Source organism: Cyanistes caeruleus, chromosome 2 (genome assembly GCF_971803275.1).
Source record: "Cyanistes caeruleus chromosome 2, bCyaCae1.hap1.1, whole genome shotgun sequence".
In the NCBI taxonomy this organism is placed as follows: Eukaryota; Metazoa; Chordata; class Aves; order Passeriformes; family Paridae; genus Cyanistes; species Cyanistes caeruleus.
The window spans coordinates 58,301,213-58,325,617 of NC_141702.1; the positions used below are offsets into that span (position 1 = coordinate 58,301,213).

Consider the following 24,405-nt stretch of genomic DNA (forward strand, 5'->3'; position numbering starts at 1 on the left):
CATTCAAACTCCTCAAAGGAAAACATGTGTCACTACCTTTGATAATGTCCGCCTGACATCTTCATGATCCTTCCATATGGATTTGGTCACAGAAGCACTGTTAGCACTGTCTATGACTTTCATTACTGTTGACTTCAAGCTCTGATATTCCTTCATCAGATCGATCAGAACACAGGACTGCTCCTTTCTGTAATATGAAAAACTGTGTTAGCACCACTTGCTGTCATGTTTCTGAAGGATAGAGAACATGACATAGCAATTCATCATGGGAAAACCAGGATGCAGTGCTAAACATTGCAGCCAAAGAAATATTAATATTTTGGGTTTACAGATCACTGTTGATCCATCACAAAACATCTTACTGAAGAGACATGAATGTGAATTGCCATCTCAAATATATCAAATACTAAAGCAACTGACTTCAGCAAAAGAAAGACTGAAACTGGAATTCAAGCTTCTCAGTTCCTAAGTTTAGCATCTTTTTGACTGAAAACCACATTGTAATGATTGTGCCACTCACACTTCATTTTTAAAAAAGAATCTTGGTTTTTTAACATGGAATGTTTTCTGGATAAAAAGAATCAGAAATAAAGACTAAAGCAATGCATACTTAGGTCCGTCTGTTTTGTCCTCTAATTATTAGTCAGATGCATGCTTTTGGGACTAAAATGTTATATTCAACTTACCTCCCTTCTACTGAGAATAAATTAGCCCTCTACTAAAAGCAAGCCTAATTTTTTTTCCCCACCCTCTCTCTAGGAGAGCTTATTTATGCTAAGGCAATGGACAGTGGAAAAATCTCTATTCAATCCATTCCTGGTGTTTATACTGAAGAGAGAGAAGCAAAACTGGTATTTTGGATATATGCAAAGTTTATTTGTAAAGCATTGTTTTTCAATGAAAGGATTTTGGGAAACATGATATTGTCAAAAAAGAGGAGCAACTGTTTTAGGAGCTGTTTCTTCTCTGAATGCTCCAAAGAACTCTCCAAAATAAGTGGGTTCAGGAGGGTCTAAAACTGTGTCTATATAATAGAGAAAACACTGCTAGTTTTCTTTAAAGATGATTGTGTGCTAGTTAAGATAAAGAAAAGGGTATGATAAAACTTCCTGTAGTTTCTTTAGCTTCTTTAGTAATCAACTTTCATTGACAAAACCAATCATCTGATCATGTGTCATATACAAACAGTGTAACTGATTACATACTAATGGTTATTATAAACCTGTTTCTATAGGCAGACAGAAATACTTAAATTTAAAAATTATTTAGGACCACTGAATATAGAACTGTCAGAAACACATAGCCAATAAAGAATGAAAATTTATGTAAATAAATAAGGAGAATATGTGCCAGCTAGAGTGACTGTGAAAATTCAGTGGAGAATTCTTATCTTTCAGAAAATAATAACATGCAATATAGGATGTAGGTAATAAAATATATATCTGTCATACTGTACTGAGGACCTATCTGTGGCTTTATTTATAGTCTAAGTACAACTGGTACAAATACTCATACTCAAATACATGTTAACTATGTGTTCTCATCTTCTACTAACTATTTAACCTACAAGCCCTGCTTTTCACTGTAACTAATACAGCAAGAAAATATTACATGTAATAACTGTGTTTCTTTCTCCATCTTTTCCTTTCTTAGCTTAAGCTAAAAATCTACTTACTTTTCACGTATAGCTTTCTTGGTGTCCTTCCACAGAGATTCTAAGCGATTTATCTCTTTGTCAATCTCAGGAGCAAGTGTGATATCTTTTTGAGCTATTTGTTTTGCTTTGTCCATGAGCCACTGGAGTTCATGCTGGTGAGAATTCAATTCTTCATCTATCTGGTTAAAGATCCTCAATCTGCAAGTTAAAAGACTAGTTTCAAGTTTACTCAACTTTGCTTTATTTTTTTCCCCCCTAACATTTCCTACAATATAGAAATTTGGTTGGTTGTTTTTTCTTTTTCCCACTAAACTGGGCTCAGAATGTGATTTTTCTGATACAATACTGCTATAAAATCATATAGATATGTATATACCTCCCCCTCAAACAGTCACCTGGAAATATACTCAGATATTCAGATTAATACTTTATTACAGTAAGTGTTTTTAATTCCATCATCCCATGTACAATCTTCAGTTCTGCAAGGTAGAGATAGTTATGTTATATGGGATTTCTAGTAGCTGCTTGGATATTAGATTCATTTGGGCAAAATATATTTTTGAGAATTAGACTTTCATGACTACTCTTTCAATATAAAAGATTAGCAGGACTTGCTTAGTGTTTTGTGCATCCTAGTAGTCTGCTTACAAAATTTAATTAAGTAGATACATACGCTTGGCAAGAAGTAAAGTACCTGGGCAGAAAATGCACACATGCCTCAAGTGAAGCATAAAAGGTCTAGAGATTGCAATCAAGTGTGAAAGTGACAATGATTTTACCTTTGCTGGAGGGCTTGTAGCGTTGTCTCCTTCAGGCCCTCCTTGTCAGCCTTTTCCTCAGTATCCTCAATGCTCTTCAGTAACTGCTCTTTACGCTCCATGAAAGACCTTTGCAAGGCTCCAAGAGCTTCTGCCTCACTTTGTTTGGTTCCCAGCAGATTTTGAACTGCCTCCAGTTCCACACCCAGGTTATCCACCATAGCCCTGCAGGAGGTCCTGTGCCCAGAAATGCTGTGCTTCAGATGATACTGAGCCTTAGTAAGGGAACCATCCAAACTGACAGCATCAGATTCCAACTTGTTGAGATCATTAATGACACCACTGAGTTCCTTCTCCAGTAATTCAGACTTAGCTTTATCCATATTTCCTGTTTTCTCCACTGTCTGCCTCAGCTGGTGGAGCACTCCTGATGCAGCACTGTGGAGCTCCAGGAATACTTGCAACTGATCCAGGGCATCCTGTCTTTGGCTAGTTATTTGACATGCCTCCTGAAAGATCTGAAAGCAATCTTCAGTCTTTCCCTGCAATGTCTGCTGGTCCTCTGGGCTGCTGAAAGAACCCAATTTCTCTACATGCTCCTTCAGGCATTGTAACTCCTGTTTCTTACTTTCAACTTCCATTGAGTGGTTCTATGGGAAAGAAAGAAAATAGGGCTTTCTTCTTCAAATAACAACTGAGGAAACATTTTAATACTAAATTTATGAGCGAAACAAGTACTACTGAGGGGTTTTTAGTGGAATAGTTCAATGTTAAAATTTTCTTTATAATTCTCAACAGAAGTCTGTATGTGACTGCAACAACATATTGGTCTTCAAACAAATAAATTACTTGCTAGTTCTAGATAGTATTTAGCTAAATGCACTGTACAATTTCTCCGTCTTTAATATTTACATCTAAAAGTTTACCTTATTGTGAGATGCAGCTAGTTGTTGATCAGCTGTGTTTATCTCTGAAGTGGCTTGTAGTTCAGCAAGAAATTGCTTAATCCAGTCTGAAAACCTGAGCAGAAGCTCATCAAACTGCCCATGCTCAGCAACAAGTGATTGAAGGAAGTTGATCCTATAGAATGTCAGATGTAAATATGAAAGCACTTGATGCAATTTAATCACTTCCCATAATCAAACCCACAGCTGACTGGCCAGCATTAAAATCAATGCCAGATGCAAGGAAAGTAGGAAATATTACTTTAGTTTGCCATATTGATTTTTTTATTTCTGGGGAATAACATAACATTTGAAAACACCTTTAGATCTTTCCTGTTTCTACTCTTTTATTTATATCAACTGTTAGAGGTACCCCAAAAAACCAAGGTATGTTCTTCAAATTTTCTTTATGGGTGTAATCCCAGCAAAAACAATGCTACTGAGGGAAGCTAAACTTTGATTTTCAGTCATAGTAATTATTGCCTATCATCTGAAACACTGAATCATGGTAAGTGTCTCATGAATTTAGGCCGGGGGTGAGGAATTTCATGTTTAACTTCCACTGAAGTAAGCAAGGGTAAAGCCTGACCAGAGGAATGCAATTCAAAAGAATAATGTGTCCAAAGGAGTACTCAGCAGAACTAAGTACCTAAGTACCAAGTCTAAACCTTGACCTTAGAAAAAACCTTGTCATTTACCTTCCCATTTCCTTTAGAAATTTCTCTACCTAGTTTTCAACATGTAGAAAATCATTATATTGTAAAACAAGTATATTGACAAACCTAGAAAACTGCAACATCGGTCAAGATCTATTATTTAAGCTACATTACAAAATAGTAAAATATGTATGTTCATCATGGAAAGAATTGAAATCTAAATACATGGTAACATACAGTTTGAAAGAGGAGAAAAAAGAGACAGTTTTTCTGAGCTTAACATGAGCCAGCAGCCTAACAACTGAGCATTTATAGTATTTATGGCAAATTAGAATTTCAAAGTGAGTTTAAAAATACCATAGAGTGTCTTTGCACAAGATAAAGCATATAACTGAAACAATCAAGAACAGATCATTAGAGATTTTGAAATTTACTTGGGAAATTGTAACTGAGGAAATGCAGCATTGCCTTCATTTCCTGCCCCACACTCCTTCAAACAGACTCTTCTACCAAAAAAATACAGGGATGCATATAAAAAGAAAGCATCAGAAATGTGTGGGATTTTCCATCCCCCATTCCTGGGAGTTCAGGGATTGGTACTGATCTAAAACCTTTGTCTTCTTAATGGTGATATTTTAAAAAATACAGTTTGGGATTGGGCTTCCTCATCTGGATATTGGTTACTTTAACATGTGAAAAACATTCTGAAGCACAAACCTTTTATCAACAATTTGTGGTAAAGCTTTCCATCTTTCATCCAGCTCTTCAAATTTTTCTTTTATTGTTTTCACACAATGCTCTGAAGCTGTTGGAAATAACGACTCATTTAACTGTAAAAGGCTCTCATAGACTGAAGTATGGGACTCAATATCTGCTCGCAAATCCTGGGATAACAATGGAATGAAAAACTTTTAGATTAAGCATGGCACCATATTATGCAATGTAACAAAAACTAATGAAAAAACAGCTGCAGATTTCCAGTACAGTACTTTGAGTAAAGTAAGTGAGCAGAGTCAAATCCTTGGAGGAATTGAGGCCTATTGGGACAAGCAGGTACTCAACACCTCTCAGACAGCTAAATTCAGTAGGGATTCATCAAAGTTGGTCTTTTTCTCTCCTTTAGGACAAAGTGTGACTTTCCCATACAGCTCTACTGTATGATGGCAGTGGTTAAAATTGACAGCAAGTTTTGCAACAGATTTTGTGTGCAGCAAGAGAATTGTGAGGAAATGTTGCAAACTGGTCCAAACAAAGCAGAAACAAAAACAAAAACCAAACAATAAAACCCCCTAAACCACCACCACCAAAAACCAGAAATTCAACCCCCCCCCAAAAAAACCCGAAAACAAACAAAAAAAACCCCAATAACAAGCAACCAAAACAGCAAACTAATCCCCCCAAAAAACCACAAACCCCTCAACAACAACAAAAAAAAAACCCAACCCCTCAATTAATTTTCCTTTTCTTCAGTAATATTTAAAACTGACAACTTGGACTACTTGGCTTCAAGGAAGGTATAAAAGATGCTACATTTAACCAACTGCTTCATACCAATCTAAAAACAAATGGCAAAAATTCAAAGGGAAGGCATAATGAAGAGGATGAAAGTCTTGTGTTTGAAAAAAAAAATCAGAAATCAGACATCCATTGTGATTTCAAAACCTTCGAGCATTTTTCAGTCTAAGAGCCTTTTCTCACATGCAAAAACAAAAGAAAAGAAGTATTGCCTAATAAATGAATTTCTCTAGAGAAAGGATCTTCTGACAATGTCCTTCCTTGAGAGATAGTAGGATATACCAAGGCTCCTTTTTTTTTCTTTAGCTGGCATATTATAGTTAAAAGTAATAGTAAAGTCATTGAGAAATAGCAAGTGATGATGTAATACCTCCTAGGAGATTTGCAAAGCCCCAAATCAATTGACTTGTCAGATTAGAATTGAGTAATTCCTTCCTTTAAAAGACACATAAGTACACCAGAAAATGCAGGAGGACAGTATTTCAGTTGAAACATACCTGCAGTGCCTGCAGTTCACCTTCCAGCTTAATTCTGTCAGCAGAAACATACTGCTCTGAGGGCCTGCCTGTAGCTTCACACCCCTCCAACCAGGCCAGGAAGGCAGACAGCTCCTTCTCCTGCCTAGAAAAATCACAACCTGGAGTTACCAAGTCATCCTCTCAGCCTTACACACTGACCAACAAAGTCACTGTGTCCATCACAACAGATGTGAGAGTTTACTCACTTCTGCCACTGAGAAAGAAGATTCTCTAATAAGCTCTGCTTCTCCTTAGCACTTTCCAGCACTTTTTCATATTTCTGCTGTAATGCTGTGACCTCTTGAGCAGCTTTTTCTTTGTTGGACACCTTTCGGACACCGGCTGAGAGAGAGGCCAGAGGGTTGCTCAGTTTTTCCACAGTATGACAAAGGTCCTAGTGAACATGCAAAAAAAAAAAAAGTCACACACATAAACAACAGAATTATGGTAGCAATGGTGGGAAAAGTTCTCTAGTTCTAATCATAAGTTTGAAGCAATGCTACATCCACCAGATCATGAAGTCACTTCATAGCTTAGATACTGCTCAGGTCCACCCTAGGTACCTGTGTCCCCAGCATACCAATGAACTAGATTGTAGTGGCAAAAGACTTCCCTAGGAACAGTGCTAAAGGGAAAGTCTTTGCAAAAAGAGTCAGATCTCCTGCATGGGCATACAACACAGCATCATCCATGTAGGACAAATTTCCAAATTCAGGAAGAAGCTTGAAATTCCCTCATGTCTGTCTAAGAGTTGCTCTAATTTATACAGAGTAAACTCAAAACCTCACTCCAAGAGGTGAGGGCTGCTGGACTTGCGACCAATGTCCTGACATGGGAGAAGTAGGGAAGAGCTATTTGGAATTTCCATCAGCATTACCTAAAGGGTCTTTTCATAGAAGTGACATCTAATGTTAACTACATTTTCCAGTGTTGCTGTTTCTAGAAAGCTGGGAGACTTGTCCATATGAAAATGACTGAGATGTAGCACAGTGAGTTAGAAAAGCACAAAATGAAACAGATTTAAGATCACAAAAGTTCCAACTCACAGCTGTGCAATAGTAACAACAATAGTTAATTGTTATAATTACAAGAAATCATATAAAGGACAAAATGTGAATTATACAGGAACAAGCTGCTGATACTTAATCATCAAGATACTTAATCATCATGATTCCCTAAAGAGAACAAGACCTTATAACAGCATACTCAGCATATTCATAATGTTTAAAAGTCAATAAAAATGGTGATTGCAAATGCTGCCTGAATAAATCCCCCATATGCAAAATACTTTTCCTCAACTAGCATCAAGCTTTTTTGAAGCAGACAAGGTCCCCCTTGAAAACAGCCTTTACAAGCAGTTATCAGTTACTAAATCCAGAAGACATTATATGCATTTTACTGCAAGAACAAGATGACTAAATTTTTTGTAATATTTTCTTAGAAAGAAAAGCAATGATTATAGTTGAAAAAACATATCAGAACTTACAAACAAAAATACTACACCAAATTCCCTGAGATTGGATTATTTGTAGTTTGAATACCAATCCAGTATTTGTTTTCCCTTTGTAATGGTCTGAACCAAATATCCAAATACCCATGGATTCCTAGAATTACAGATAAAAATTTCTAAGTTGCAACTCTGTCCAGTCTCTTCACTGCCCAAGAAAAATTACTTCCAAGGACATATTTTCTTTCATCACAGGGTTACCTATACCAAAATCCAAGTTTCATGAAAACCTTAGAAGAAAAATATGTAAAAGACTTGTTTCTTGTCTCTTGTTTTTCATAATGTTTTAGAAGCATAAAGTCAAAACCAATAACTTGAAGGATTAAGTTGTATTTTCAGGCTTTCTTTCCAATCTTGTCTGAAATGGTGACAAGAAATAATTGAGGAAGTACTTAAGCCTTCCCTGAAGCTGCTCACACAGACAGGCAGCCCTTGCCTGCTTCTGCCTTCGCCCTGAGCTGTGTGGCAGGGGGCAGCCCCTGCTCTGGGGCATTCCTGGAAGGGGGTGAGTGTGACACCGTGTCCCTGGGGTCAGTGCCAGGAACAGCTGGCCACACGCTCACCGTGCAGTCCTGAAGGGCTGCGTATGTTGCTGCTGCCGAAGAGCACGATGTGAGAGGCTCAGCAAGCTTGGCTTCAAATTCAGACACTGACTGCTGCACCTATATGAAAAAAAAAAAAAAAAAAAAGGCAAACCAGAAGCTAAAACCAGCAGGAATTACATAAATGATTCTTTAAATAACATCTTTTACATGTTTGCTGCTAAGAGAATTTTATATCCTAAACCTTGTAGTGCTGAGTGCCTTTTGAAGTTAAAAGATGCTAACAGTGCTCAATTCCTCCCAGCTGGAGCAATAATAATATTTAAATTATTTTCTTTACAACCTTCTATCAACCAAAGAATGAAGTTAAAAGTGTTTATAAGAAGTATGGATATGGCTCAACTGTGCAATATCCAGGAGAATAACATAGACTTTCTAGAAGACAACATAATTTTTTTGAACGTGTATATATTACTGTCTTCTGAAACTGCCTTTTAGGTAATTTAAAGCACAAATTTATGTATCTAGGTCTCGCAATTCCCTCACAAATACACTTATTTATTTTAGTCCATTCTTTTATAATGTGCATTTTATAGTCAATTTTAGAAAAATATAGAATAATTCTATAAATTGCTGCAAACAATCCATTAAATTTTTCATAGTCTACCTGTTTAAGACTTTCTTCATATTTCTGCTGTGCTGATGCATTCCCTGTGATTGTTCCTTCCAGTCTCTGTGCATGATCTCTTAGTTCTTCCCAATACCTTTTGACCTGAGTCAGTTTGGCTTTTATATGTGCACGTTCTCCAGAGGTAACAAACTGGGAAAAAGACTTGGCTTCTTCTTCTAGATTTGAGATTCCATTTATTTTACCTTCTATCTCTTTATTAATAACCTAAAATGTAAAGCAGTAGTAAAAAGATTGAAAATAAGTTTATAATTATTTTTAAAAAAATCCAACTCCTTTTTTTATTCTGTGCTACCAACGTCCTTCATCAAAAAATTACGTGAGAGGAGAGTTCATTGACCACTTAAAATAACTAGTTACCATAGTCTTTAATATGACCTGTAAATACCACTTTTCTTTTTGAAACTATCACTGGAAAAGGTTTTAAATACTGACTGCCCTAGAACCAGTGTGTATGAAGAGCAATTAGAATTGGCTGAGGTGCATATTTTCAAGCAGACAAGATGGCTCATATTTTAGCATCTCTTATGTCACAGGAAGGTAGTACACAATTCTCTTCAAGATTAAAAATAAACAGATGGAAAAACATGACTGTGTCACTGAAAAATTACTGTCAAGGAACTAAACTCTAACAGTTGGTTAGTTGCGTTTAATACGTTTTCAAGCACTTACCAAATAAAACATGCCATGACTAGAAAACAGTAGAGATTGTTTTAATTTTCTAATTTAAAAGGTATAATAATGGATAAATTAAATTAGATCATGAGTGTGCCCTTAGGCAGAAGATTAAATAAAGAACCACATTACAGTGGAAATAGGAAACCATGAAACAAGGGTGATAATGGTTTTTGGCAAATTTTTATCTGCCCTGTACCTCAATTAGTAAATGCATAAAGACAAACTTGCAGCGGCTTTACATTTCAGCAACTGTCTCCTATTATTTTGCATTTGTCTTATTACAAATTAGAGGCAAACTTGGCAGCTACATCATCCAAAAAAGAAACTTATAGTGTTTCTCATTTAGTGGCTATTTATTCAGTTGGCACCAATGAACTTGGAATGAACTTTTTTCCCACAACAGGCTTTTTTTAAAATTACTGCTGATGTATCATGTCCACAGAGTTCTCAAAAGCAATAGAAGCCACCCATTGGAAGAGATTTGAAAGTTCCAAGTGAGTTCTTTGAAATTGAAAAAGGCAATAGCATTTTCAGATAGAAAAACTTTAAAGATACATATGTACATGAAAACAACCAAAAACTTTCTTGAAAATGCACTCTCAAAACATAGGTAGTGCCCGGCTTCTAATATAATTGTAATAAAAATCTCTTCCTTCTAAAGCCATTATAAAGCTCAGGAGTGGCTTACTGCAACATTCAGTCAAAAATTAGCAGGGCGACTGTCAGAAAAAAAAAAAAAAAAAGTGGTGCTGTAAGAATTTATAGTTTCTCTTTATGCAATATATTCTGAATTAATTTGGATTATAAAATATCTTTTTTTTTTTTTGCATGAGAATATGTTGCTGAGGAAAAATACTGGATTTGCAGCCCTGAAGCTGAAATTATCTAACAATGCAGCAGATACAAATGAGGCAGTGCTTTCTCACTCCTACGCTATTCTGTTAAATTCACTCAGTTACATAAAAGAAGGTGGATAATTGAGGCTTTCAAACTCGCACTGAGTCTGCCACCAATGGTAACTACTTGTGATAACTGTCATTTTGTTCCACCAGGAATTTCAGAGAAATGTGTAGGTGAAAATCTGGCTCTGCTGAAGTCACTGGGGCTTTGCAATCAGCGTCACCAAAAGTAGAATATCACCACCACCACCACCACCACGCAGGATAATTACATTCAGCTGACATCAGGCTTTTTATCTGGTCAGCCAAAGGTATCAAGAAGCACACTATATTTTTGTCATTTGCCCTATGTTGAAATGTTCCTTACTAATGTGGTGTAGTAGAAATTATGTGCTAAGTATGCTGATTAGTGTTGTGACACAAGGTAGCTTATCAGGAAACTTACAACGAAACAGAAATTCTTCAAAATCAGGCACAAAGCAATGCTGCTGAAGCAGATCTCCAGCTATGTCCATGCATTGGAGGTGAGATGATGTGTTTCACATATCACAGCTCATAAAGCTCATCAGTTCACCTGAGGTACAATGCTGTACCCTATGCCTTATGAGGAGGATTTTATGTTTTATGTCTGTGCACTCAGGTGTTCATAAACATCATATGCTGACCACAGTGTTTAAATGTATAAGAATTATGATGGAATTTTCAGAAACTTTCAATGCAGTGCAAAAATCACTGCTTATCTGCATCTGTAGTGAGGTACAACCTTTCTGGGAACTTGGTTGGAATAGGCTAGCGGGGCTTAATAAGGCTCCATTTAGACAGACAAGAACTAACACATTGTAATGCAATATTAGCATCATTTAGTGCACTTATTTTCTGTCTTAATCACTGGAATCCCATCCACTAATTACTGAAAAGCAAGACAACACTATAATATATGCCAGTAGAATACGTGAATACACATTATTTCATAAGGAAACTGTTTTTGAATTGCTGTGATGATGAAGCAAGAATTCAAGCATTGTATTGTTCTTCACTGATGAAGTAAAGAGATTTTATTTATTTAGTCTTTGTAAAGTTGTGAACAAACTAAGAACAGGAAAATCTGTTAATAAACTGTTTCTGTCACATGAAACAAGTGCCTAATAGGATCCTTTGGAAATAGTGTCAAGCTGGTCTGCAAGCAGCTGCACACCTGTGCACCTCCTGAAGAACAAGTAGGTCAAAGAAAAAAGAAAATGGCAACAGTGCACTGCCTATTGAAAAACTCTGTACCCTAAGAAACACGCCATTCCAGAGAAGGTACATTTTCATTTGTGGAAGGATACAAAGTCAGCCCTTGAAAAGCAATGCTTGGAGACAATATGCACCTCAGTCAGCAGTTTGAAACTAAACCACTCTGTAACTACATGAACGTACACAGAAGTGAAGACAGTGCAAATACAATCACAGTAAATGTAGATTAGTAGGTTTTCAAGCTACCAAGAGCAATAGTTTCTTTATTAATTCAGCATAAAAGATACATAAATCAAGTTATAACTTTAGCTTGCAAGATTAAAATCAAGTTCTATAGCAACTAGCTGGTGTATGTTTTAAAAAAAACCCAACTTGTATTTATGTAGCTGCTTTGTTGAGATTACTCTAAAAATCAGAATGGTATAAATTATGTTTCTAACCATACACACAAAGACTTCATACATGGAAAGTAAACACCAAAAGAGAAGGTAGCCTGTAAGAATTTTGCCTTAGTTTATACAGGATCTTACTGTTTGGTATACTCATGTATGAAATGTGCTGTCATTTCGTCATGGTACTCTTGAAAAAAGTAAAATGTCTCTTTTCTCATTTGGCCTCTAGCAAAATAACAGCTAAATGGGCTTTTAATACTAAACACAATAAGGACTAATCACCTTGATTTGGCTGATCTGTATGTCCAAAGGAGATGAAGATGTTTCCAGAGTTTCCAGTTCTTTTTCTTGTTCAGCTATCCAGATGGACAGAGCTTCAAAATTATTGCCAAAATGATCCCACTTGTTTTTCACCATTTCCATGCTTTTAATACTAAAATTGACCAAATCAATTAGAGAGAATAAACAGTTTAATATAATGAAGCTGCCCATATTCTTGCTAAAATAAAAATGGAACTTATTAAATCTACAGGAGGGTAATTTTAAAAAGTTCTCATTTTAGAGGATCAAATTGCGCATCTAAATTCAAACATGGAGAACGTGCTCTTAGACCACACACCAAAAGTCAATCAAATGCATTAGCAAGAGGGGACATTGAGAGGTAAAAGAAAGTACAGCTTTATTCATCAGCTGTACAAGAATCTCATCATAGCAGGAAGAGAAAGGAACATCAACAGGATGAAGTTTCTATGAAATAAAATGGAATGATGATTACATCAGAAATCTAAATATTTAGATAACTGAGTGCACAGATATTCATAATTTAGTCCCTAGAATGATTAAAACCAGTGAAATGTGGACATACACACAATCACCAGTGCTTGACTGCTTTATTGATCTTGCTTTTTGTAACAGCAATCTCCCCCTCCTATAGGAAGCTGGTGTTTGCTGTGGCGATGATTTCACATCAAGCCAAAGAATTAACAACACATGTGACTCAACTCCCTCAGAGTCAGCAGTTTTACATTATAGGTATGTTAAACAGAGACAGATTATGACTGATTTTTTTCAATGCCTAGGATTGCAAACAAAGCCCCTCTTTTTTGTCACAAGTGAGGCTATTATACAAGGCCTAACAGCATTAACTTCCAGTATACAAGTTTCTGCTCCCTTCAAGTAATTGAAACCAGTGCTAATGTAGGCCCTGCACATTGCTTGCAAAACACACATTTTATATTTCACTGAAAATATTAAAGTTTCATCATAAAAGTTTGAATATTACAAAATTTCAAAATACATTTTCCTTCTAAATAAAGCCTAAAAACCATTCCATGGTAAAAAAGTTTTTAACTTTTTTCCCCCCTCATTAAAGCTAGAGGAAGCTTTAAGAAAAGATGTAGCCTAAAAATGTAAAATGGCCTTTTCATTTTTTCTTATTTATTTTCAAAATTAAAAAAAAAAATAGGAATGTCAACAGCCATTTACTGATAAGAGTGTATGCAAATTCAAGTTATTTGTAAGAAAACCACGTGCAAAAATATTTAATTCAAGTCCAGCTCATAAAAATACAGCTGGAAATCAGAATTGAGGGACCAAATTAGTGTCACAACTGCAGTTGTATGCCTTTGTTGGAGTTTCTTTAAGAAAGCCACAGACTGTGAAGAATATAATCCCAAACACACTGTAGAGCTCTGCATGATCTCCTTGGAAAACAGATGGTCTAAGTTGTTACAGCAGCTGACTGTGGAGAGCTGCTCAAACTTTTCTCTCCTTTTCCTGTTCACTGGCATCCTATGTAACTTATGAGTTTGGAATAAATTCACTTTAAATTACTGGCCAAACTTTTTTATTGATGATGCAACTTAAAAAGTAACTCTTACACACTTGCTATGAGTTCTGTAGATACCCTATAGATAGTTGTATGCATTTGCATCTTTTACAGAAGGTATTTCACTTTTTATTATCTGTCACACTACCACAGACATTCTGTATAATCCATACATTCAACTGAAACCTATTTCATATCTACATTAAAAGGGTATATCAATGATGACTTTTATTTAAAAATATATTACTTTATTTAAAAAGTAAATATTCATTGCAAGATGAGGAACTTTCTTAGGTTGAAAAATCACACTAGGTTTCTCTCTAATAGTGGAGAAAATGAAGTGCAAAGTATTTAGTAAGAGATTGTAGAATTTGAAAATCACTCTAGCACTTCATGCTGGAGAAAGTAGTACATAAATGGTCAGACTCTCATTTGCTGCACAGGCTAGTTGTTCTAGTTTATAGCTGTTATTTCACATCAGGAAGAAAATAACACTGAATTAAAATCTGATTACCATAACAGTGGTCATTCTGAGGAAAAAAAAAACAACCTCCAATTATTTTGGCACTGCCTTTTGCTCGTATTCTGTTCAAGGTGATGGTAACCTGCTTAATCTTATACAGCAAAATATTCTAGAGAGTAATTCCAATAAGACAAAATATAAATGGTACAGGTATCTATGACCTGTGTATCAGATTTACTGTATGCAAAAATAGTGATTTCATACATACATTTCAATGTGTAGGGATAAAATGAGAGTAGCAAGATTCTGAATTTGAGTAACAAGTTCAATAACTGAATTTCTTACTTGAGAGAAGGGAAGAATTTTTTACTAATACAAAAAACTACAAATATTTTTCAAGTTTTCCTTGGAGTTTAAACATTTCATTTTTAAACAAAATTTGGAAAATTATGCCTTTGTGTTTTTTGGCAGGAGAAGCAGCTTTTGATATTGCCCATGAAACACAATCTGGGCATTCAGCTAAGATGAAGGCACTTCTTGACACTCCTATAAAGAAAGTGGAATACTGAAAAATGAGGCAAATATGGTAAATGTGCTGCTCTAATACTCTAACTGAGATTTTTCTTTCCAAAAGAGTTCAGTACCTCAAGAATGAGCTCAATTATTCCTTCTTCACAAGACTGGGGCTTAAAGATAAGTGACATGTTAAATGTAACTAACTTTTATGAACTACATATAATTAAAATAAAATAATTTGTTTGCACACACTCTTTTGACATATTTCGTACCATAACTTGGTTACTATGCCAGAGCAAGCAGTAAATGACAGAGCTGATGAGACAACACAAAATGCTGACAAGGTAGTCTAGAAATCTGGTACAATCTAATAAATATTAGGACTTGTTAAGAACATACTCTTCTTCAAGAGTAACTTCCACTTTTTTCACTTGTTCTTGGATTGATTTTGCCTGATGCTGAAGGGACTGCTTGTTCTTTGAACCAAGCTGTATCTCAGAGGAATTCTTCACCAAATTCTCAGCCTGTACTGCCATTGCTTCTGTTTGTTTAGAAAGTTCCTGTAAGGATGCAAGATGTATTAATACAACTATAGAGTTTAATATATTTACACAAGAAGTATTTTTCCTCAATGTTTATGGTTGGAAAAAAGTATCCATGTCCTACATGCATATTCTGAATGTGTAAATACATAAAAGCAATCTCAGAAGAAAGTTAATTTCATGTTGCATTTAAGAAAATTCTATTTGAGCAAACTAGATTGAATTAAATTTATCAAGGGACACTGTATGCGCAAAGGTTTTTAACTCAAAAAGTGGAAGTCCCTTCTGTAGCTCTTCAAGAAATTTCTTTTTGCATTGCAGAAGATAATATAAATCTTTACTTAATTTTTACATCCCAGCATTTATCAAGTGGATTTTGCAGTACCTCATATTTTGTATTTTCAGTTCATTTAGCAATTATTTTCTGCCACAAACATTACACCCACACACCAGAACAATCAATGCTGAGCATAATCAAGGTAGGTATAATTTATTATTGGCTTCATCAAAGGTTAACAGCAGTGTGTAAACCATGGCACTCAGGCACTGTTATTACTTCTGTAACAGAAAATAAAATGGGCCAGGATAATTCTGTGTTACTAAGGGCAAATGGCATGTTATGGCTTTTGTCCATGGGGTAGACATTTCTCCTTTTTCTCCTCAGGGCTGAGAGTGCTATTTATCACATTCCACACAACCTTGCCAAAATGCACCCTAATAATGTTGTCATGCCAGTGCTTCACACTGGATTACCAGCATAGATGATTATTGAGCATAAAATGTGAAGTCCTCAAAATAACATTAACTTTCATACATACGCTTCAGATGCAGACTTTGAGAAATTCTTCATGGTTTGTTGTTTTTTGTTGGTTTTTTGTTGGGTTTTTTTCACAAAATGACTTTTTACCTCTAAAAAGTTTATGCAATCTTTCATCTGTATCTGCAACTTGCACTGGCATTAATGGGAAACCATGCAAAGTTTGAAGGCAATGCACTCAGCCCATGTTGACAGGCAAGGCAGAGAGATACCTCAGTTCCTGCATTTCACACAGTCAGTACCTTTGTCTGATCCAGTTCTGAGGAGAGGCTCTCTAAACTGCTAAAGTTTAAGATACGTTCAAGTACAGAGCTTGCTTGATTGAGATATTTTACTACTGTTTCTTTGTCTCTTTCAAACTGCTCCCATTTATTTATTGTGACCTAAAAAAAAGACAAACAAAACCAAAAAAGGAACACAAGATCAAAGGGAAGAAAATGAGATTTTACTTGTACATTACTGAAAAAGGAAAAAATAAAGTCTTGACACAAAATAATTAATTTTCCTGTGAAGCCATCTACTCAACAGTGAGTAGATGAAACTCTTCTAAACCAAATAAAACTTTGTCCTTGAATGTTTGCTGATTCATATTATGCTGTGCTAAAAAAGCACTGTTCTCTATGCTGCCAGTAATATTTAAATCTTATATATGAATGTCCTGTAAGAAATCTAAAGTAATACATGCAGGGACTTTGGATGACAAGTAGTGAAAAATATCAAAAGGATTTTCTAGTTCTTTAATGAAATAAATTACAGTAAAATGATAGAAGAAAATCCCTACTCATAGGAAAATCATACATAAGGACCTATTTGCTCTTTTCTGATAATCCATAATTTTGATTAACCTACAGCATTTAATGACCAGTCACAAGAACTGTGACAGCTTAAACAATTATTTTTTTGATTCTGAAGAACAGATTAAAACTTTACATCTGGGAATTTTAGAGGAAAAAAAATTGTGTTTTGGTAATAAATGCTTATATCAAGAAGTTATTTGAAGTTTACTGATTGTGTTTCTCATCTTGTGTTTTCTCATGGAAAATAATTTTGGTGACTTTAAACATTTGCATGGAATAATGGCCATTTGGATTAACATTCCACTTAGAAACATGTAAAGAGCAAATCACATACAGGTGCAAGAAGCTATAAATTCTAATCCCAGTTCAGTCCATGGTTAGTTATACAACTGAAGCAATCCATTTGATTCCCCTGTGACTTTCTCCTTCCTTCTTTAAATTTAGGATCACAGCATGTATTTCACATGATAGTTGTATGTGTATAACACATCAGGTGTTATTAACCTAATAGCCAGCCTAAGGACACTCAACTAAAGAGCAATGCCATCTTTAGTAACCTGAAAAGAGACATCTAAAAATAAGTTCACAGATAAATTATTTAAAACAGTTAACTATTATGACTGAATGGCTTGGACTTAGATAGAATACTATTTCTTTATTATTTAAGAGGTATACAGCTTCAAGAAGTTTTCACAGAGGTACTGATCATGAAAACCCCAAGGACCAAGAGTCAGAGGTGAGAAAATGAGTTCAGTTTTTTGATATGAAAAAAATTTGGGGGTTACTAACTTTAAAAAAAAGAGAATAAGGAAAGAGTAAGCATGAGGTCTTATTTCCATGAGCAAAGCACCCACCTGCAGTTGCTCCTCCCGTTTCTCCATAGTCTGCTGCATGTTCTCCAAGGTTCCCTCTAACTTTTGCAAATCCTCTCGTACTGTGCTGGGCAGTCCACCTTCAATCTGCAACCGCTTGGCTTGGGAAATCTGCTTTTGCACATCTTGCCTTTTTGCACGGAGTCGCCTTGTCCTTTGCTACAAGGATCCACCCAACAGGATTGGTTAGACTTTTTATCCCCTTTGGGAAACTGGCACAATGCAGCCCCTTTCTGTTGCAGGGGTATGCAATGAGAATAACAGACAAAGAGATAAACTGAGGCAAGGATTCTCAAGAGTCTCATACTCATCAAGTACACACGCTAGCTTCCAAAATGGCAAATGCTGCCTTTTTTGGCATGTGCATGTGAGAAAGAGTGAAAATGTGGCCATTAATCCCAAGCATACTTCAGAAAACAGAAGCTTCAGCAGTTGAGCAGCCACAGCAGGAGTCACAGGTGCATGTGTTCCTCATGACTGAATCCAGGTCTGCTCTGCACACTCCTGAGGCACAGTTTGGAGCCTCAGAGTGAATAAAGCAATATATCAGCCTTACTAGAGAGCAGCAGGGTGGGCTAAGTTGTGTAACTCTGTCCTGGAAGTGCTTTTGATTTGTAGCACTATCAGAAACTCAGAATATATCCTCTCTCCTCTTTAACATGCCTGACCCAGCCAGCCTTGCTAGGTAAATTCACAAATACCTCAATTCTATTCTGGGTACCTTCAAGTCTGTGTCAAAATCTGTTTCTGCCTTGGTAGACTCCATACCACGAAAAAGAGCTCAAGGAGAAGTTAACTATTTCTACTACCTCTCCTAAAATGGATAAAGAATGTAGAGTGTTTAAAGAATGAATAGAAACATTAACACATACAATAGTGCTTATTAACCCCAAAGAGTTTAGATAAGACACAGATAAGACATAGTAGTGATTGGTCAGAACTAAGCTGTCTGACTCCACAGAAATAGATGTTAACATAAAAAACTTCAGTAATGCCCAAACATTGGCAGTAATTTTTTTCCTATTCTTATTAGCTTTGAGCAGCTCAGAAAGTTTTTTCCCATATTTGGCCTTAAAAGCCATGATTCTTGCTGTATGCAAACCATGCCATTGATTATTACTGTAACCTGTAGATGTTTTGATCAGTGCATAAAAAAATCTCCTGTTCTACTCCTACAGAATGGAGGCCCATCTGTCACAAAAATAGCTACCAGAGCAGGAGATAAGACTAGAGCTACACCTTCCCTCCATTATTTAGGGTTGGAGCCATATCAAACTGCTAAAATAGAGGAACTTCCAAAGCCAGAATTGTGCCTAATTTACCATGACTGAATCTGAAATTCAAGCTATAAAAAGGTAAAAAGGGAGACTCTACATATTTGCAGAGCACACACGCAAAATTTAAAGTGAAGGAATCTTGGTTTTCAGTGTTTTGTGTCCCAAAAACTCACATGAAATAAAAGTAGACAGTTAATGTTTAAAATGTTCTGAAAACATTTTTCATTTAAAGAAATTAATTCTAGGTCGTACAGGACTGTTTCCTTTTTAACTCTTTCAAGTTTAAATACAAAGACATATTAATGGACATAACAAAATTTTGTAATTACAAAAATTAGTCTTTAAAAAAAAAACGGATATGGACATAAGTAATTGCCCTACCTGATGATGAAGCAGTAATTGCTGAGCTTGTAATAAACTTTCTGTATCCAGGATCTTTTCAGCCTCTGCTTGGACTTCTTTAGAGTTGCTGATTAACTCTTCAATTGCACTTTTAACTTCTTCTTTGTACTGGACACAGTCTCCAACAGCACCTAAGGTATTTTCAATCTAACATCACAGATAACATTAAGTATTTCATGTTGAAAGACACATCTATATTTTAAGGGTACATATACATTTGGAATATGTTTTCAAAAATACAGTAAAATTTTTGTATTTAAAGCATTTTTATCTCTGGCACTTTTGACACCTTTAATTTCGCATCGAAAAAGTGTCTTTAGACTTAAAATGTGACTGGGCAAACCTTTGCCTTGTTCAAACATACTCCCTGTTACACTGCCATATGACAAATAGCCATCTGTGACAGCTACTCACTGGGGATCACTTAGAAAACTCACACTCTCCTATCCTTGCAGGCTGACCCAGATTCCAAAACACCGGCACTACTCAACATACAAAAAAAATTTGCTGCCATTTGGGCTGTCTTGAGCAGTGTTTTGGTGAATCACAAATACATTAGAGTGCTGAATTACCCTGGTTTATGGACTGCAGTGTGGTGCAGTATCCAGTCTCAGCTTGCAGAATTTTATAAAGAAAGAGGTGTATCCATTAAAAGTATCAGAAAGTTCTTCTCTATTTGTGTATTTCAGCTAAATACAGATAGCTGACTCTCAGGCTGTGTTCATCAAATAGTTTCTGCGTTTTGAGGTTTTAATCATAAACTATTTTAGATTCTTTTCCTTTTTCTTTTTCCTGTTCCTTTCCTTACCTTCTTAATTTGGAGAGTTATTTGAACTCAAGCCATTTACTTCCCTGTTATACAAACATTTAGTTTTTAGTCTCCAAAGCTATTGTTGAACTCTGCCAATACCCACTATCAGTCCTTGTCTAAAAAGTTTCATCCATCTGATTATTAACAAGTTTTATAAATAGTATTAAGACTTCAAAGAATTACTAGTTGTTTAACTATAATATAGAGTGCCATTTATATTATGCTTTGAGATTCAAACCAAGTATAGATTTGACCTCTTACTTTCTTATATTATCCTCATTAAGTTACTCTTTAACTTACCTTTAGTTCTGACTTTTAAAGGAAACCTAAACCAAGTGATTTATCTCCAACAGTCACCCCAAAACAACAACATAGAAAGACAGTACCTTAGGCTTTTTACAGTCAGGTGGAAATTACATTTCTTGCCCAACTTTCCAAACAGTTTTCATGCCACAGACGTTTAGAGAACTTTCAGTAAATACATAGAAATTTTGTGCATTTGAAACCCCCTAGAAGGCCTCCACAAGAACTAACATTAGAAAGGAAATTTGAAGTCTGAATTCTTTCTCTCTCCTGAACCATTTTTTTTTTCTTTTAAGTTGGTCTATTTCACCTTTTAAGTGCGAGAGGTTATATGTCTCACCTGATTTTTCTTTTAACTGTATAAACTGTGAAGCAGTAAGTTCCCTGAGAGCCCACAGAACTCCAGGGGTCAGTGTTTCTGAGAGGTTTAGCTTGCTATGAGATAGAAATTTCCCATCATTTCTGCAGTTACATTACCTTATTTTCATTTATGCCTCAGAGAACTGCAGCCTTTTCCTGCAAGTTCAGGATGTGATACATACCCTCAGTGACTAGAAAGAACCTCAGAGTGCTTTATTTCAGCATAAAAGATAAATAAATCATGATTAAAGTGAAATTCTATATCCACTAGCTGATGTACAATATGGTTTTGACAATGTTCACTACAAACTCATTTAAAAAAAGCTAAAAAAAAGGGACATTTTGATTGCAGAAACATTTACTGGGATACTTTCCAATTCTGCAAAGGGAAAAGACCAACTATGATAATGTCATTTCTTTTTTGCCTGCTACTCTCAGTGCTTTGCTACCCATGGAGTACAGATTAATTTTTCCTTGCTGAAGGCTTGCAGTTTAATTAAAAAAACACAGCAGGGAACTTGTGCTTGTGAAGCCATGATTGATGTCACTTCATGTCACACTGTAAGTGGAGAGTTCTTGTGTCCCTCATACTGTACCTCAGCCAGCAAATCCAGAAGTCTCTTGAAGTCACTGGAAAGTTTACAAAGCTCATCCTCTGTCTCTTTGGCCTCCAAATCAGGACACAGTGCAGTCAAAACAGCAAGTCTAGATTTCAGCCAGCTGTGATTTTCTCCATGCTTGTGAATGTGCTTCCTAATTTCCTACAGGAAAAAAAAATCAAAACATATTTTCTTCAAATAAACAAAATAAGTACATCAATACCTTTGAATATCAGTTCAAAAATCAGTACAGTAAACATACTACTTTTCTTTAGCTTGAAACACCAGAAATGTAATATTTTTCTATTTGCATACCCTATCAGATTCTGTTTGATTCAATGGCTAGAATTTTGCCCTTCTGCCACAGACTTTACTCCACTACTAATTAGTCTGTTCTTTAGTTGGTAGAGGAGTACTTTTCCCTCAAAAACATTTATACTTACAGATAGATAGATAAATGACAGGTACCACATATATATTTTCCATATATTGACCATATTTCTTAGCTGCAATTTAAATCTGAGTTTCTGACTTTCCCAAAGATATAATTTTATTCAATATAATGTTTGTGTATTTTTTTTTCCTATTTAAATTGCTTTTTTTCCACACACCTTTACAACCTGTAGTTCATTTATATCTTTTTGGCAGTGCTGATGAGATGTTGGCAGAAGTCAAACTACGTGAGTAAATGAGACTTTTTGAAGCAGAAACACCCATTAAGCTAAGGATCTATCAGTTTATCAGTTTTATAAATGTCATCCTAATAATATTTGAAATAATGTTAATATAGTGTTAATTAGACTCATAACCTGCTCATGAATCCCATAAACACCTAAAGTATTTAGGTGCTCCTAGTATGTGAAATTTAAATAAAACAGAAAGGTTGAGTCCCAAGTGACACAATAAATTATTTCCTAAAACTAATTTAACTAACCAACTCAATCTTGAGCAATTCTGTAACTCTGTTACCAGTCACCAGTACAAAACTGAATGGAATATTTTTTCCTCCCCTCTTATACTACTGTAGAAGAGAATTTTTATGATAATATCCTTACATGAAAGTAATTAAATGGAAGATCACTCAAAAACCTGCAGTCCAGAAATTTTTGATTTTCTTAAGCAGCACTTTTAACTGCATGCAATAAGATGAGGGGCTAGTATTTTTTCTATCTGCCCCTATATTTGTAATGTTCTAAATATAGAGGGAAAGGGACCTGTCACTCTCTAAACCATTAAAAGAACTTCTTTCACATTTTGCTGTAAGGTGCAACTTTCTCCAGGTAATGTTTTGAAGAATACCAGGGATCAACAGAGCTGTGGTCTCTCTAGTAAAACAGTTGCACTACTTTGGAGCAGAATTTTATCCAGAATCCCAGTAGCAATGACCACAGCTTTGTTAGAATATAAGCCAAGGGCTCACCCCCACAGATGCTTTACACTGCTTGTATTTGGCTGTATCGTTAGCATTTTCCTTTATCTTCTTTAGCTCTCTTTCTGTTGATGAAATCCAATTTTCCAATTCAGAAAATCTGAAATAAGACATCACAGGATTAAAAAAGAAAAAAGAAAAAACAAAAAGAAAAAAAAAGGGTTAGACTAAAATTTTCACCACAAAACAGCAATCTCTTAAGTGTAGGCAAAAAGGTATAAAATCCACTTGAAGCCCCATGATAATTTATGGAATTACTACACAAAGTAGTGTTTTCCACTTGAAGCTAGAATCACAGTATCATTGTTTCTACGGTACTGATCTATGATGACACATAGAGTGACCATGCATAAGGCTCTGCAAGACCCAGGTAGGAACTGAGGTGGCACCTGCTCTTATAGCCCTTCCAGGTGTCTGAGTGCTCTGTTAGCTTCATGTATGTGCTGTCTATCTGGGATTTCAGATCCTTCAGGATTCGCTGGCTGCTTTCCAATGTACCCCTCACTGGATCAGAAACTGGCAGCTTTTGGCACAGTTCTTCCATTCGTTGTAGCCTTTTCTCACATAGGTGGTAAGATCCCTTATCACCAAAGAACAACTGATGGGAGACAAAGCAGAAAATTCAATAGAAATACAGACTGGAAGAAAGCATAAAGCATATACATAAATTTTTCATAAACCACTAAACTAAAATAATTTGTTGTTGTTGTTGTTGTTGTTAAAGACCTCAAGAGTTGATCTGACATAAGCTGGACACAAAGAGTTTGGTGCCTGAAGAGTTACCCAGAACTTCTGCTTATTACTGACATTGAAATGTGTTCCTGTAAATGCCCCCATGGAGGCATGGAACTCATACCATGTGTTCCTTGATCATTCTTTCATTGCCTTCTCTTGTTAACACCTTGTTCTGTCGAGCTAGTTCAGCTTTGCACTCCTCCACTGTCACCAGGAACTTGCTTTTCTGTACTTCAATTTTCAAGTGGATCAAATGATATGGGGCTTCTGCTTGAAGATCCTACACAGGGGCAATAAAGAAATACAGAGATAAAACACTACTCCCACTACTTCAGTGTAAACTTTCTACAAATAAATAGTATAAAAACCTGATAATATAGAAAATAAAGCATACATATCCATGAACAAATACAGGCTTGTCCATGTTCACTTTGTTACCAATGTCTTAGATTTCTCAAAAGTTCCTAAGTTGTCACCAAAATGTGTGTGTATAAGGCACGTCACAGAGCCGTCTTCATTCTTGGCAAGACATAGCAAGCATTTCCCGTGTAAAATAGTATTCACAACTACTTCCAGAGGTTTCTGCCTGCCTGCTAGTGAGACCCCTTATCCATCACTCCAACTCTGACCAGCAACATGCTGCAGCAGGCAAAAAATTCCATAG

At 35.8% G+C, this 24,405-nt stretch overlaps 1 protein-coding gene across 36 annotated transcripts in view; it reads right to left on the reverse strand.

The window, feature by feature from the left end:
- Positions 1–24,405, reverse strand: part of SYNE1 (spectrin repeat containing nuclear envelope protein 1) — a 290,474-nt gene that overhangs the window by 168,510 nt on the left and 97,559 nt on the right. For 35 of the 36 annotated variants that reach the window (XR_015283259.1, XM_086877258.1, XM_086877290.1 and 32 more), the window contains 18 exons: positions 23,863–24,021; positions 23,396–23,604; positions 22,998–23,106; positions 21,575–21,739; positions 19,484–19,651; positions 17,808–17,984; positions 16,399–16,539; positions 15,197–15,357; positions 12,273–12,423; positions 8,765–8,992; positions 8,119–8,217; positions 6,255–6,442; positions 6,028–6,151; positions 4,733–4,899; positions 3,342–3,495; positions 2,437–3,065; positions 1,676–1,855; positions 37–187 (listed from right to left, as the gene is read on the reverse strand). Coding sequence is in view for 35 of the 36 variants with exons in the window: in XM_086877258.1 (XP_086733384.1) it covers positions 37–187; positions 1,676–1,855; positions 2,437–3,065; positions 3,342–3,495; positions 4,733–4,899; positions 6,028–6,151; positions 6,255–6,442; positions 8,119–8,217; positions 8,765–8,992; positions 12,273–12,423; positions 15,197–15,357; positions 16,399–16,539; positions 17,808–17,984; positions 19,484–19,651; positions 21,575–21,739; positions 22,998–23,106; positions 23,396–23,604; positions 23,863–24,021 (3,360 nt within the window). In the remaining variant the exon portion in view is untranslated. Of the gene's footprint in view, positions 1–36; positions 188–1,675; positions 1,856–2,436; positions 3,066–3,341; positions 3,496–4,732; positions 4,900–6,027; positions 6,152–6,254; positions 6,443–8,118; positions 8,218–8,764; positions 8,993–12,272; positions 12,424–15,196; positions 15,358–16,398; positions 16,540–17,807; positions 17,985–18,546; positions 18,652–19,483; positions 19,652–21,574; positions 21,740–22,997; positions 23,107–23,395; positions 23,605–23,862; positions 24,022–24,405 lie in introns of those variants that run through there. The other variant, XM_086877289.1, reaches the window with a different exon arrangement.